This window comes from Ochotona princeps, chromosome 11, assembly GCF_030435755.1.
Source record: "Ochotona princeps isolate mOchPri1 chromosome 11, mOchPri1.hap1, whole genome shotgun sequence".
Lineage (NCBI taxonomy): Eukaryota > Metazoa > Chordata > Mammalia > Lagomorpha > Ochotonidae > Ochotona > Ochotona princeps.
The window spans coordinates 41,683,001-41,696,341 of record NC_080842.1 but is presented as its reverse complement, the minus strand read 5'-3'; the positions used below and the strand labels follow the sequence as shown (position 1 = coordinate 41,696,341).

Below are 13,341 nucleotides of genomic sequence, written 5' to 3'. Positions count from 1 at the left end.
TTTCCAAGATTTGTTCCACATGGTCCCCAAGTCTCTTGACAGGCCCTTGTTCTTTCTTAGATATCACAATCAAATGGAAAAGTCTGGCCCACAGCCTCACCTGATGTCTGTAAACTCAGCCATGAAGGGCGGATCTGACTAATGTGGTCAAGTTTTTACCTTTCCATGCTCACATACTCTTTTACACTAAAAAGAATGTTGTTTATTTGCAGTTCAAATGCAATTGGTGTTCTGTGTCATCTGGCAACTTGCACTTATTTCTAGATTGTGGGTTCTGATCTTGGTGGTGGTGGGGGGTGCAAGTGGTGGGAGGGCCAGCTATGAGCACTGCCTGTCAATCACCTCTGAGCCACTTTGAGAAACATTCGTGCAGCCTAGTGGAGTGGGCTGCTGCTGAGTAGGGTCCCACAAGGAGAGAGATGCTTCCTGGAGTGGGACAAGGAGACCTCAGAAGCTGGGAAGAACAGAAAGGGACCCCAACTTGGAGATCATCCAGGCTGGGTCTAAGGATTGCAGGAGGAAGGAACTCAAATCCAAGGGTGGGGTGGTACATAGAAGAGCCCATGAAAACACCTCCAAGGTCAGCCCGAAGGTCTGTCAGGCCCAGGAGGACAGTCAGCTGACACGAGAGCTGAGTTCACCTTGACTAGGGCTCCCTTGGCAACCCTGATCCTGAGGAGAGGTAGAGCAGAGAGAAGGACAATGCTTCTCTCAGGACCCATTCTGCAGGAGGGGGACAGACACTGAGCCGGTGTATGGAGTCTCATGAGGGTCTGGCTTCTCCGATATGCAAATTGCTAAAGGGTTTGGATTCAAGCGGCTGCAGGTTATTACTACAAATATTCAGAGAGTGTTTCTGAGTGAGACAAACCGTCCCCACTGAAGGGCTTTTAGAAGGGCAGTGAGAGATGAGAATAAAGCTTAATTTTGGTCTCAGTTTATGTGCTGCTCTGGACCAAACACAGCCATCAGAGGATCCATTCCTCTCCTTGCTGCTTTTGCTCCTGTTTTTCTAGGTCAACAGTGGGAGAGGTCTGGCTGAAACCCCATGATGCTTCTGTTTATAGTACTTTGCTGGACAGTGCCCTAGTAGGAAAACCTGACAAGTCATCCTGTAGGTACAAGTGCCCTGGCACACGGAGAGGCAGATGTGTGCACAGCCACCATGCCCTACCTGCCCCCTGCCACAAGCTCTCATGACAGACAAAGCCATTGCGCCTAACTCCTTTCTACCAAGCTAAGGATTGGTCATGGACTCTCTCAAGTGCAGCTGTGTAAGGCAACTATTTCATGGGATTACACAGAGTCTGTTGTTGTCACTGACCTGTGACCTTTCAAGCACCAGGGCCTCACCAATTTCCAGCAAGCACCAAAGACCCTGGGAAAGTGCATCTTGTCTCCTGTCTCTGCCGTTTGTGTGTGAGGTGGGGACTAGCTGTTTCAAGAAGCTGTCCCTGTGTTCAGGTGGCATCATGGGACCTAAGAAGTGGTTTGCAGTTTGGGCTGGGGAGGGAGCCCTGGACCCAGATCTGCAGATCGTTCCAAATTTACATCTAGCCTCAGGTGGGCTGTGGAGCCTCTCCAAGCTTCACTTATTTCTGCCTGGTGATAACAGGAGGAAGGATCCAGCTTTCAGGGCTGATAAGACAATGAGCTGGGTCCCAAGGAATAACTATACAACAATGCATATGTCCCTAATGTGCTTGCCACCATGGTGGCAGTCATGTTTTGCAGTTCTGGTTGTAACAGCTACCAGTTTGCAACTTCATTCAGCCTTTGCCTGTTCACAGAGGAGATAACCATTGGTAAGTCCAGAGACTGAGCCAAAACCCCAAGCCCTTCAAGACCAATACAGAATTCAAGACTTCTCAAGTCGTACAGGGAGGTGTGAGGGGAGCATGCAGGCACTGTTTGCCTGGGTGTCCCTATAACTGTCACTGCAGAGGGTACACAAGACAAGGAAGAAGTGGGTTGTACAGACCAAGCTAGTCCAGGCTAACTGACATGTCATGCCACTTACCTGATGCCAGAACTCTCTGTGATGTCACTTGGGCCCAGCACTGCCCTGCATTTGTGAAGCCTCTCCCCTCACCCCCACCTTTCCCCTGAAGCAGCTGCAACTGACATTTATTTCATCTGCTTGGACTGGAGGCAAATGATAAGCAACCCTGGAGTCCAATAACAAGAAAAATGCTCTGGCTACTAATCCCACTGCTTGTGGCACTCAAGGGACATGCCCAGGACAATCCAGGTTGGTTTCAGGCTCCCCCAGAGCAGAAGATGGGGGAAGGTTTGCTACCTGGTTCCTAGCACCTGTAGAATGGATTGAGTGACATGTGAGTGGTTGAATTAAGGCCACAGACTCAGGAAATGTGGGGATTATAATCAATGGATCGAAACAGATGTAAGACACTCAGTGAAGATGGCATCTAAATGGATTCCTAGGATCTGCACCCAGATATTTGTAAGCACACGGGACTTGGGGCAACAACTTAGCAGCTGACTGCTTTTTCAGGTTCCACTCTCCTCTTTGCCAAAGCATGAATGGTCTTTTGGGGCACAGCACCTTGGTGCAGGCCGCAGCAGGGGTGCTGGGTCATGGCTTATGTAAAGTGCAACTCCTGTGCTAGACCACATAATCTCACAGTGTGGGATGTGCCAGACCGTGGTGACAATATGTGGAGATGGATTTATGCAGCTTGTTCTGCCCAGCTAGAGGCCTGTGCAAGGCTCCACAGGGCAAAGCTCTGCAGCACATCTGGGAACGCCCAGATGGGAGCATTTTCTGTGGCATTGACAGTGGATAGCCACATACTCAACTTAATGTCATTTTATTATGAAGAACATGTTTGAATTTTATTTAATCTGGTATTCTAGAGGTGCTGCAGATCACACACTCCCATTCTTGCTTGTAACGGTTTCTCTTTCTTCGGGGAGCAAACTGTTCCCATATTTCCATCACTTCTCGTATTTGGATGATTGGCAGGATCTGATTTTGAATGGCATTAGCTCTTTGTCCTATCAATAAGCTACAAGATCGTTTCTTCTAATTCCTTAGTACCTTTTCAACTTCATTTTAGGACAAGCCAAAATGTGAAACTTACTGTAAAAAAGCTTGCTAACAGGTTTACTTGTGTTTTTTGACTCTTGTGGTTGTCTTTAGAAGGGTCTTTTCATATCCAAATTAAAACCCCAATCAGGCCCATGAGAGGTAGCCTAACATGTGTTGAAGCAAAGCCACCTGCAGTCTACTGGCTGCGTGACCTTCAGCTGCATTGCTGAATCTTTCAATTTTCCCACCCATTAAGTGTCCGTATTAGCATAGTTGTGAGAACTAAATATGCATACATCTCTGACAGCAGCGACTGACACCTTGGAAACGCAATTTTTTTTAAAGATCTATTTATTTTATTACAAAGTCAGATATACAGAGAGGAGGAGAGATAGAGAGGAAGATCTTCCGTCCGATGATTCACTCCCCAAGTGAGCCGCAACCGGCCGATGCGCGCCGATCCGATGCCGGGAACCTGGAACCTCTTCCAGCTCTCCCACACGGGTGCAGGGTCCCAAAGCTTTGGGCCGTCCTCGACTGCTTTCCCAGGCCACAAGCAGGGAGCTGGATGGGAAGTGGAGCTGCCGGGATTAGAACTGGCACCCATATGGAATCCCGGGGCTTTAAAGGCGAGGACTTTAGCCTCTAGGCCACGCCGCTGGGCCTGGAAACACAATTTTGTCAGCTGTTGTTATTCCAAAACTCTTCCATCTTGAGTTGGAAAAAATATTTTCCAGATTTTTAAAAATTTTACATTTAGTTGTATAATCTGTTCAGTATCAACTTTTATGCACAATATAAGGGAAGGATCAAGAGTCATTTTTTTTTTAATGTGGATTTCCAATTCTCTCACATCCTGTATTGAGATAGCATTCATTCCGTTTTGCCCTTTGCTCAGAAATTGAGTCTCACTATCCCCAGAAGGCTGGGTATACCCAGAAGCCTCTGCTGGCTTCACCACCATATTTGCTGCTCTGTGTGCCTTGTCACCCTGTCTTCATCTGTATAGTTTGTGACAGTCTAAGTCCTTTAGTGTTGTCAGTCTACAACATGGTGGTGGCTGTTGTTGGCCAAGCATATTTTCATCCCCTCTTCTTCCCTCCCTCTTTCCTTTCTTGGTTTTAAAGCAGAGAAACACAGACAGACAGATGGAGATCTCCTATCTGCTGGTTCATTTCCCAGAAAGCCTAGAACAGTCAGCAAAGGGCCAGCCAGGAGCCAGAAACCCAGAACCCCACCTGGGTCTTCCACATGGGTGGCAGGGATCCAACAACTGGAATCACCATCATTCCTGCCTCCCCTTTGCGCGTTATCAGGAAGCTAGAATTAGAAGCAGAGTCAAAGCTCCAATTCCGGTACCTAGTTACCAGGGGCAGACATCTCTGAGCAGCATCCTGACCAAGTGCATCAAGTGGTTGCCCAGGTCAATTGTACTTTTTAGAATTAAGTTGTCAAGTTCCATAAATCCAAAGAAAAGCACCTTATTGGGATTTTTCTGAGAATTGCACATCTAATTTATTAGATAGCCAGGAAAAACCAATCTCTTAAGTCTTCTGATCAATAGACATGTTTCTTACTTCCATATTTCTCTTAACAAGGTGTGTAATTTGATAAGCTTCCAAATAGTTTATATGATTATGAAGGTAATACAAATGTAAATCTCATTTCATACTGCTGCATCCCACCCAGGACACAAACCAGCCTTAGTCCATTATATTCACACCAAATATGCCGTCGCTGCCTGTTCTTAATCATGTTTTTGTTGTCAGTTCAGTTGTCATGGTATCACAGTACTTGTGTTCCAGGAGCCTTTATTATTTCATAATGAACCCCAAAGCACAAAAATAGTGAAGCTGGCAATTCAGCCATGAAATACTTCCTTTAAGTGACAAGGTGAAAAACTACAATAAGATACTTTGAAAGGGAGAGATTACCTGTAGGTAACTTTATTATAATATGCTATTGTAATTGTTCTATTCTACATTAGCCATTCTTGCTGATCTCTGTGTAAATTAAGACTTTATCACAGTTGTGTATGCAGAGGAAAAAACAGGATGAAATTTGGTACAATCCATGCTTCCAGACAGGCACTGAGGAACCTTGGAACACATCTGCAGATATGAGGCCACTCCTATGTGTCCTGCCCTCCTCTGCAGGGTCTGATTGGATGGACAGTGTATATGAAAGAGTGATAGTGAAACCAGGAAGGTGAAGCCTTGAGTATCCAACATAGATCTTATACCTAGCCATTTTCCAATAAATATTTCTTAAGTGAGCAAAGAATTGATGTATTACTACTAACTGACGTATTACTACTCAAGTTTAACTGTCCTCCACCCCATCCTGAGAGAGAGTGAAGGATGTCCCCAAGACTTCATGCTTTGTAACAATACAATTTTCCAGTTCAAGCCCCTTACTGTACATCCAGAGCATGGTCTGAAGCTCTAAAAGGCAACATTGGCATACATAAATGACAATACCAAGCAGAATCATGTGTAGAAAGCCTTTCTGAATGATTACTCCAAATGGCTGAATAAGCTGAAACTAAGAAGCTCTTAAAATATCCAGGAAATGCTTAGCTTTCTGTATTCACTCCCTTCATCCACACATGCTGATAGAGGTTTCACATGTCCAAAGACTGAGCTACATATTAGCAAAGGAAAAAGGCTAAGATATGGTCTACATGTTTAAGACATTTGTGGTCAGGAAGACATATTTGTTACTGGATCGTGAATGCATGGCTAGTTTCCCTGTTGAAACATTTTTTGGCACTTTGGGACCACAGGGAGGAGCCAAGGGTGTGTCCTGAGGATCGCTTGATGTGGGAGAAACACCCTGTCCATCACCAATGAGGGATTGAGAATGGTGTGCAGAGAGGGGAGAGGAGAGTTACTTTGCACTTTCCCTCTAAGAAATGGGACTGTGCTGTTGGGGTTTTCAGAAGAATTCCCCTCCAAAATGACAGATCACATTGATGGGCTGTGTGGGGGAGCAGAACCTGGAATGACAGTGTGGAGAAAATTCCACAGCCCTGGGAGGTGTGGGACTGGAGGAGAATTAGACTCTGTGCTTCTACGTCTGTGTGCAAGAATCTGGGGGCTGTCAGAGTGGCAGTGTCTGTGAGGAAGGAGTGACAGCTTCACTGGGGACGAGGCAAGACAGGCTGATGCTAATTCATGCTCCCTGTCTCTGATTCAGATGGGGATGAACTGACAGGAGGCAGCAGTGTTGAGAATACCCGACTGCAGTGTTCTGACAGGGCAGCAATAGCGGGGGAGTAGAAGCAGGTGGGGGGAAAAGGATAGTATGTTTCTGGAAAGTGACAGTTCTTAAAATAAATACCAGTTGAGTGTCATAAACTTAGTGTCTTTGGCAAACTATGCTTATTTAAAAATTAAAAATGAAGTGAATGTTTATCATTGTTCAAATGCTACTAGTTAGGAAGTTTGCATGAGTGCTATGACCAGGACTGTTAAATGATTCTACCAGCGTCACCGGTTGTGGGACAAGTTGCTAAAAGTGATGATGGCAGTCTCTGAGAATTGAATACACTCTCTGGATTCATTTTGTTTTTTTTGCAAGTATGAACGGCCTTTATTGTTACCACGTGAAATGGAGGAGGGGATTAAGACAGTTCCTTCTGCTGCAAGAGGCGTCCGCACACTCCCTCACTGCCCTCTGAAAGCTGGATTCATTTTAAATCTACCAATTTGAGAAGAAGCAGTTGACTTTTTATGGTAGAGAGAGCAAGAAGTTATGCCTGCTTCTTAATTTCTTTTTTTTTTAAAAGAGATTTATTTATTTTATTGGAAAGGCAGATATACAGAGAGGAGGAGAGATAGAGAGGAAGATCTTCTGTCCAATGATTCACTCCCCAAGTGCCGCAATGGCCGGTGCTGTGCCAATCCGAAGCCAGGAGCCAGGAACTTCCTTCCGGGTCTCCCACACGGGTGCAGGGTCCCAAGACTTTGGGCCATCCTCGACTGCTTTCCCAGGCCACAAGCAGGGAGCTGGATGGGAAGTGGAGCTGCCAGGATTAGAACCGGCGTCCATCTGGGATTCCAGCACGTTCAAGGCGAGGACCTTAACCATTACACTATCACACCAAGCCCTGCTTCTTAATTTCAATGTGTAACATTGAATGGAGATGTGTAACCAGAATGCAAACTACCCAAAACCGTCTCTAAAGCTGTGTTGAAGTATTGCAGCACGTTCCCACTAGACTATCTATAAAGCTGGTGTGTGTGTGTCTATGGGGTACTGGGATACACTGGCATGACAAGCTGGAGGGGAAAGCAGTGACAAGAGAGAGCAGGGAGAAGAGGAACAAATCAAGAGTGGAGGTGAGGGAAAGGAGCAAAAAACTTCAAGTCTACTATTTTAAGTACAGTACTGTGCAATTTAGAAATCCTAAGAATGTAAAGGGTCAAGAGATGGGATGAGAAATAGCACCCCTGGGGCAGGTGTTTGGTGCAGTGGTTAAGATGCGCTTGGGACACCCTCATCATGTATCAGATTGGCTGAGTGTAAGTCCTGGCTCCGCTTCTGACTCCAGCTCCCTGCTAATACGTACTCTGGCAGGGCAGTAGGTGAAGGCTTTAGTGCCTGGATTGAGTTCTAGGCTCCTGGCTTTAATCTTCTCCAGCCCCAGTAACTCGGGGTAGGCCATGGAGGAGACAACTAAGCAGTTTTATAGAGTTGGCGATGCATTTACCATAAGACCTTGCAGTCTCCATCTAGGTAATTGTCTTAGAGAAATGAAATACCACATTCACATAAAATATCTACTTTTTAAAAAAGATTTAATTATTTTTATTAGAATGTCAGGTATACAGAGAGGAGAGATAGAGAGGAAGATCTTCCATCTGATGATTCACTCCCCAAGTGATCGCAACGTCCAGTGCTGTACCGATCCAAAGCTAAGAGTCTGGAGCCTCTTCTGGGTCTCCCACGTGGGTGCAAGGTGCAAAGGCTTTGGGCTGTCATTGATTGCTTTCCCAGGCCACAAGCAGATTGCTGGATGGGAAGTGGGGCTGCTGGGATTAGAACCGCACCCAAATGGGATCCTGGCGATTGCAAGGCAAGCACTTTAGCTACTAGGCTACCACACTGGGCCCAAAATCTTTCTTTTTAAACCTGTTATTTCTACTTAATTTTCATTGCTTTTCTAATTTATAGCTTTCTCTCCCTCCCTAGCTTGTCTAAAGTATTTTTTCATCTTTTCTTTTCCTAGCTTGACACCTGCTGGTTCATGTTCGACCTGCTTTTCTTCTAATTTCCTTCTTGAGTTTCTCACGTATCATTTATTTTCATAGAGGTTATTTATTTATAAGGTTTTCTTATAATTTATAGCAAAGTGTTTGCTTAGATTTTTTACTTGTTTGGGGTAACATTTTCCTCGAATTTTACCTAGTAAAACTTGCTGTTTCGTCTCTTACTCCCTTTAAAAGAAGTACTATTTTTGTGTCAAATGCCTTTTTATTGCTTCTCGCTTTCCTTAAGTGGATCATTTTTAATGATTGCTTCTGTAGCAAATATTTGCTGGATATTGGTGGCCACTGGGACCTTGTTTGTTGCTTATCTATCCTGCTTCCAATTCCTTACATGCCTTCTTTGGATTCCCTGGAAATTAAATCCTTCACTGCATTGCCCTTCAGCTCCAAATACAACCCTCATAGAGTTGGATTCCACAAGCAACCTTTCTTTCCAGCAAGCACAACATAAAACTTCCTCAGTAGAAGTTTCTGGGAGACACTACAGTAGGAGCCGGATCTGTGTCTGACTTTTATTGCATGATTGCCTGCAGTGTGTGCGTGGTGGGGCACATCAGATGGCACTTGGGTCCAGCCACACCTCCTTCAGCGAATTCCCCCTTTTAGTGACCTTCTGATATGTAGATGAGTAAAAGCTGGCCTCTGTACATTGGCCCAGGTTCTCTGAGGGCCCAGAATCTGAAGTTGCAGGTGCAAGATTCAACTGTCTACACAATTGTTTAAATGAGGTCACCACAAGCCTGCCTACATTACATGAAACTGCACCCAACATCTGCACCTCCCACCTCTGCTGCCCTTGGCACTCTCTGGCCCCAGAGAGCCCGTACCTTGTTGGTGAGTGACATCTCACCTAGGCATGTAAGCTCACTCTCAGATTCCTCCCTCTCCTGGGAGTTCCTTTGTCTTCTAGATGTGCCCCACCTGTCACTCACACCCCTCTGCCTTATCCTCTGGCTGGTGGTCTCACCCAAAAGGCCTGCTTTCCTGCCTGCAAATCTGTCAGAGCATTCCTCAATAAAGACAAGCTGTGCTATCACCACCTTTGGTCACATCTTTCTTTCCATTTGATCAAACCCTGTACACCTCCTTTTAGCTGCAGCTGTCACAATGTTCTTAGGGTACTGGACACTCACATGGTTTCCCACCTCCTGGACGTAGGCAGGTCCCCAATACCCAAACTCCCTCCATGCACTTGCGTGGTGCCATTAGAACACCTACACCCAGGAGGAGTGTTTCTTCGCCCAAGTTCTTTATCCACCTGCTCCCCAGAGTGTGTTCTCTACTCGCTTAGCAACACGTGCCTGCTGGGACCGAACACAACCTAGCAAACTGCGCTCCCTTGGGCTTGATATACACCTTCTCCAGTGAGTTCCAGATCCCAAAGGTGGAAAGGTATTTCCTAGACAAGTTTGCCTCCTCCTTAGCACCCTTTCTCCTGGTCCTGAAGCTTGCTTAGAACCCTTTTGAGCTTTGTAGTTGGTCCTGTTACAGCTTGTGATTCTTCATGCTAAACTTCCCCTGTTCAAGTCACTGCATGGTTTCTGTCTACTGAACGACTCCTGTCTGTTTTGCTGTCTCTCCATTGCCCCTCAAGGATAATGCATCACCTGATGGGGCTCTTCCCCGATTTCCCCAGGTACAACTCCTTTGAGACACATGGAATGGGAGTGTGATTTGCAAGTGTTTGATTCTTTTTTTTTTTTTTTTTTTTTAAAGATTTATTCATTTTATTACAGCCAGATATACACAGAGAAGGAGAGACAGAGAGGAAGATCTTCCATCCGATGATTCACTCCCCAAGTGAGCCACAACGGGCCAGTGCGCACCAATCCGAAGCCGGGAACCAGGAACCTCTTCCAGGTCTCCCACGTGGGTGCAGTGTCCCAATGCATTGGGCCGTCCTCAACTGCTTTCCCAGGCCACAAGCAGGGAGCTGGATGGGAAGTGGAGCTGCCGGGATTAGAACCGGCGCCCATATGGGATCCCGGGGCTTTCAAGGCGAGGACTTTAGCCGTTAGGCCATGCCGCCGGGCCCTGCAAGTGTTTGATTCTAAGATCTGGCACCACTAGACCCGCTCACTTTTTCTTGACTCGGATTTAGCTGGGCTGATGACAGGAGCTAGGGATGAAGATTTCTCTCCTTTCCTGGGTGACAAATGGCTTTCATTCTCATTCAGAGCCAGTTAAATGTGGTTACAGACCTGCTTTTCTAAAGTCAACATGGTTGCCATTTCAAGAACTGCTGGAAGTCCAGAATGGTGAATTTCCATGGCAAGTGAGTATCCAAGCATCTGGGAGACACCTCTGTGGAGGCTCAATCATACATCGCTGGTGGGTTCTGACAGCTGCACATTGCTTCGCAAGAACCTTGTGAGTGTTTGAGGCATTGTCTTAATTAACTGTATATCTTATCCATGTGATTTCTGGGCTGGAGCATACTCACTATGTTCCAATTGTTTTCAGACTCTCCCCTGCTTCCCTCGCCCCCAGTATCTGTTCTTTCCTCACTTGCTCCTCTTTGTCAAATCATAGTCACAGTGGGCTGCTCACTGTGGTCATACATGCAATACTGGAAAATCACTGCCAATGTCTCCTCCCCATCTTCTGTATATGGAGGTAATAGCTTGGATTCATCAAGTGTTCACATAATCATTGAGCTCCTACAGGTTGCTGTTCTAAAGGCTGGGGATATAGTAGCTGGCAAGACAGCCAAGTTTCCTGTCACCAAGGGACTTACAACATCCTCCCTCAAATGGATACAATCCATTTTCTTTGGTTGAGGGAGTTTCTCTGAACTGATAGCTTGTGGACTCAGAGATTAACACCCACAAATCTGATCTTTAATTCATTCTCTTGGCCACTGCAATATATCCCCCACTCTGAACTTCCCAGGATTTAGCTGTGAACCCTATGATCTTGTCTGTGCATGGGAAATACAGTAACTGTTGATAGCATCAGCATCTTTATACTCATTCTCTCTAGGTTAGAAATGGCATTAATGAATATCACTGTGGTCATGGGCACTAGAACATACAGCAATGTCAATATGGAGAGGAAGCAAGTGCAGAAGATCATTATTCACCATGATTATAAACCACCCAACCTTGACAGTGACCTTGCCCTGCTCCTGCTTGCCACACCGGTGAACTTCACCAAGTTCAAGATGCCTATCTGCCTGCAAGAGAAAGAGAGGATCTGGGACCGATGTTGGATGGCAGAGTGGGTATCGGTTCATGGGTATGGTATGTGTCTTCCCTGGGGCACCTGCAGGAGGCCTCCATTTAGATTGCCCTGGGCTGGACAAGTTGATGCTTTGGGTGTGGGAAGACCCGGTTCTGAACTTCAGCTTGACCATTAGTGTTAGCCTAACCACTAGTGTTAACGCTAACTAGTGTTAGTGTTCTCCTTTTCACCTCTAATCTGTAGAATAGCAGTCATTTCTCTCTTAAGTCAATTGTGTGCTTATGTTTCATGAAATTAAGTATACAAAACCCTAAGGAAAATCCTGGGATAGAGAATTTCAAATATGAGAGTAAAGATAGGTTTTGAGACGTTAAAAGCGTCTAATGTAGACCACCATCTCAAAATAACGGGGAGCCAAGTTCAGTCACTGATGACTCCATTCCTTTCACTACAGGATAGCAGCGTAACTATCAGAGAGAACCTCAGGGAGGGAGGCGTGAGACAGGGACAAAGTCAAGGGCTATCTAGCATCATGATCATTTCGTGCCCATAAGCTGGTACCTCCAGGTGTGTCTTCTTCCTGGATTTCCATTTGACTGAGCAAGTTGAGAGGCTGGGTTGTTCTGAACTTCTCTGTAGGGAGAGAGTATGGCTGTGGAGAAATAGTAGGGCCACATACAAAGCTCATTGCAGGGCTGGGACTTTCAAGGGTGGCTTCTGGAAGCAGCGAACTTCCCTTAGTCAAACGTGTTTAGCAGAAAGATCATACTGCTACTGCAGAGGTGACTGAGTACGGGGTTAACATTAGGTTACCTGTACATCTCCCTTCTGCCACCATGATTCTGTGATTTGCTGGACATTACCAGCCTTTTAAAATTTCCACTCTGATCACTCATGAACCTGTAACTATCCATGACCAATGCAGTGCTCATTCTCACACGCATTTCCTCACTTCCCAGGTGACTCCAATGGCTTAAACATGAACCTGAAAAAGCTAAGGGTGATACAGGTTAACCGGAAGGAATGCATCAAGAGGGTAGAACAGCTCTCCACGAGTATGCTTTGTGCCTGGCAGGAACCGAACACCAATGGCAAATGCCGGGTATGTAGCCCCTGCCCAGACACTCCTTCCATATATTCCACTACTTCCTAGGTTCCCAGGAAAGACCCCAGAATGGATGCCCCTCACTGATCCTACCAGGACCCCCACCTTCTATCACAGCCTCTGTTGGAGGTAATGTTGATTGTCTGTAGATAGTACTTCTTCCTTTTCTCATTTCCAGGGAGACAGTGGAGCACCCATGATCTGTGCTACCCGAGGAACTCAAAGGTTCTTCCAAGTGGGTGTTTTCAGCTGGGGCATGAGATCTGGCACCAGAGGAAGGCCTGGCCTGTTTGTGTCTGTGGCTCAGTTTATTCCATGGATACAGGAGGAGACGCAAAAAGAGGGAAGAGCCTTCACCATCTCAGCAGCCCCAAGAAGCTTGCTGATTCCCGTTCCACAGTACCCCTTATTTCTAGGCTTGGGGTCACAAGTGCTGCTTGCCGCCATGTTTATTGGAAATAAACCAAATCTCTAAGCTGTGGACTTGACCTTTCCGTCTTTCTCATCTGTTTTCCCCTCCATCCATATGCAAGTATCTATGGAGTACTTACTCTGTGACAGCCTTGGTACTAGGCTCCAGAAGTTAAAGATAGACTCGGTTCTTCCCAATCTCACAATCTAAGGAAGGAACATCCAACAGTGGGGGAACAATAACTTCTAATGAAGAGAACAAGGCCAACGATTCAGAAAAGCATGGGAAAACATGACAATGACTTCTTGTTTCTGAA

General features: G+C 45.9%; 1 protein-coding gene across 4 annotated transcripts; it reads left to right on the top strand.

Moving 5' to 3' along the window:
• Positions 1 to 2,058: 2,058 nt before the first annotated feature.
• PRSS51 (serine protease 51) lies at positions 2,059 to 13,096 on the top strand. Of its 4 annotated transcripts, none has more exons than XM_004579292.3 (5): positions 2,059 to 2,251; positions 10,503 to 10,600; positions 11,308 to 11,567; positions 12,468 to 12,610; positions 12,792 to 13,096. In XM_004579292.3, exons 2-5 carry the CDS (start codon positions 10,581 to 10,583, stop codon positions 13,086 to 13,088), a joined length of 720 nt encoding a protein of 239 aa, XP_004579349.2. In that variant the 5' UTR covers positions 2,059 to 2,251; positions 10,503 to 10,580; the 3' UTR covers positions 13,089 to 13,096. The 4 variants fall into 4 exon arrangements, with proteins under 4 accessions (XP_004579349.2, XP_036352807.2, XP_058526400.1 ...); XM_036496914.2 differs by having other exon boundaries at positions 10,503 to 10,695; XM_058670416.1 differs by having other exon boundaries at positions 2,061 to 2,251; positions 10,503 to 10,583.
• Positions 13,097 to 13,341: the final 245 nt, after the last annotated feature.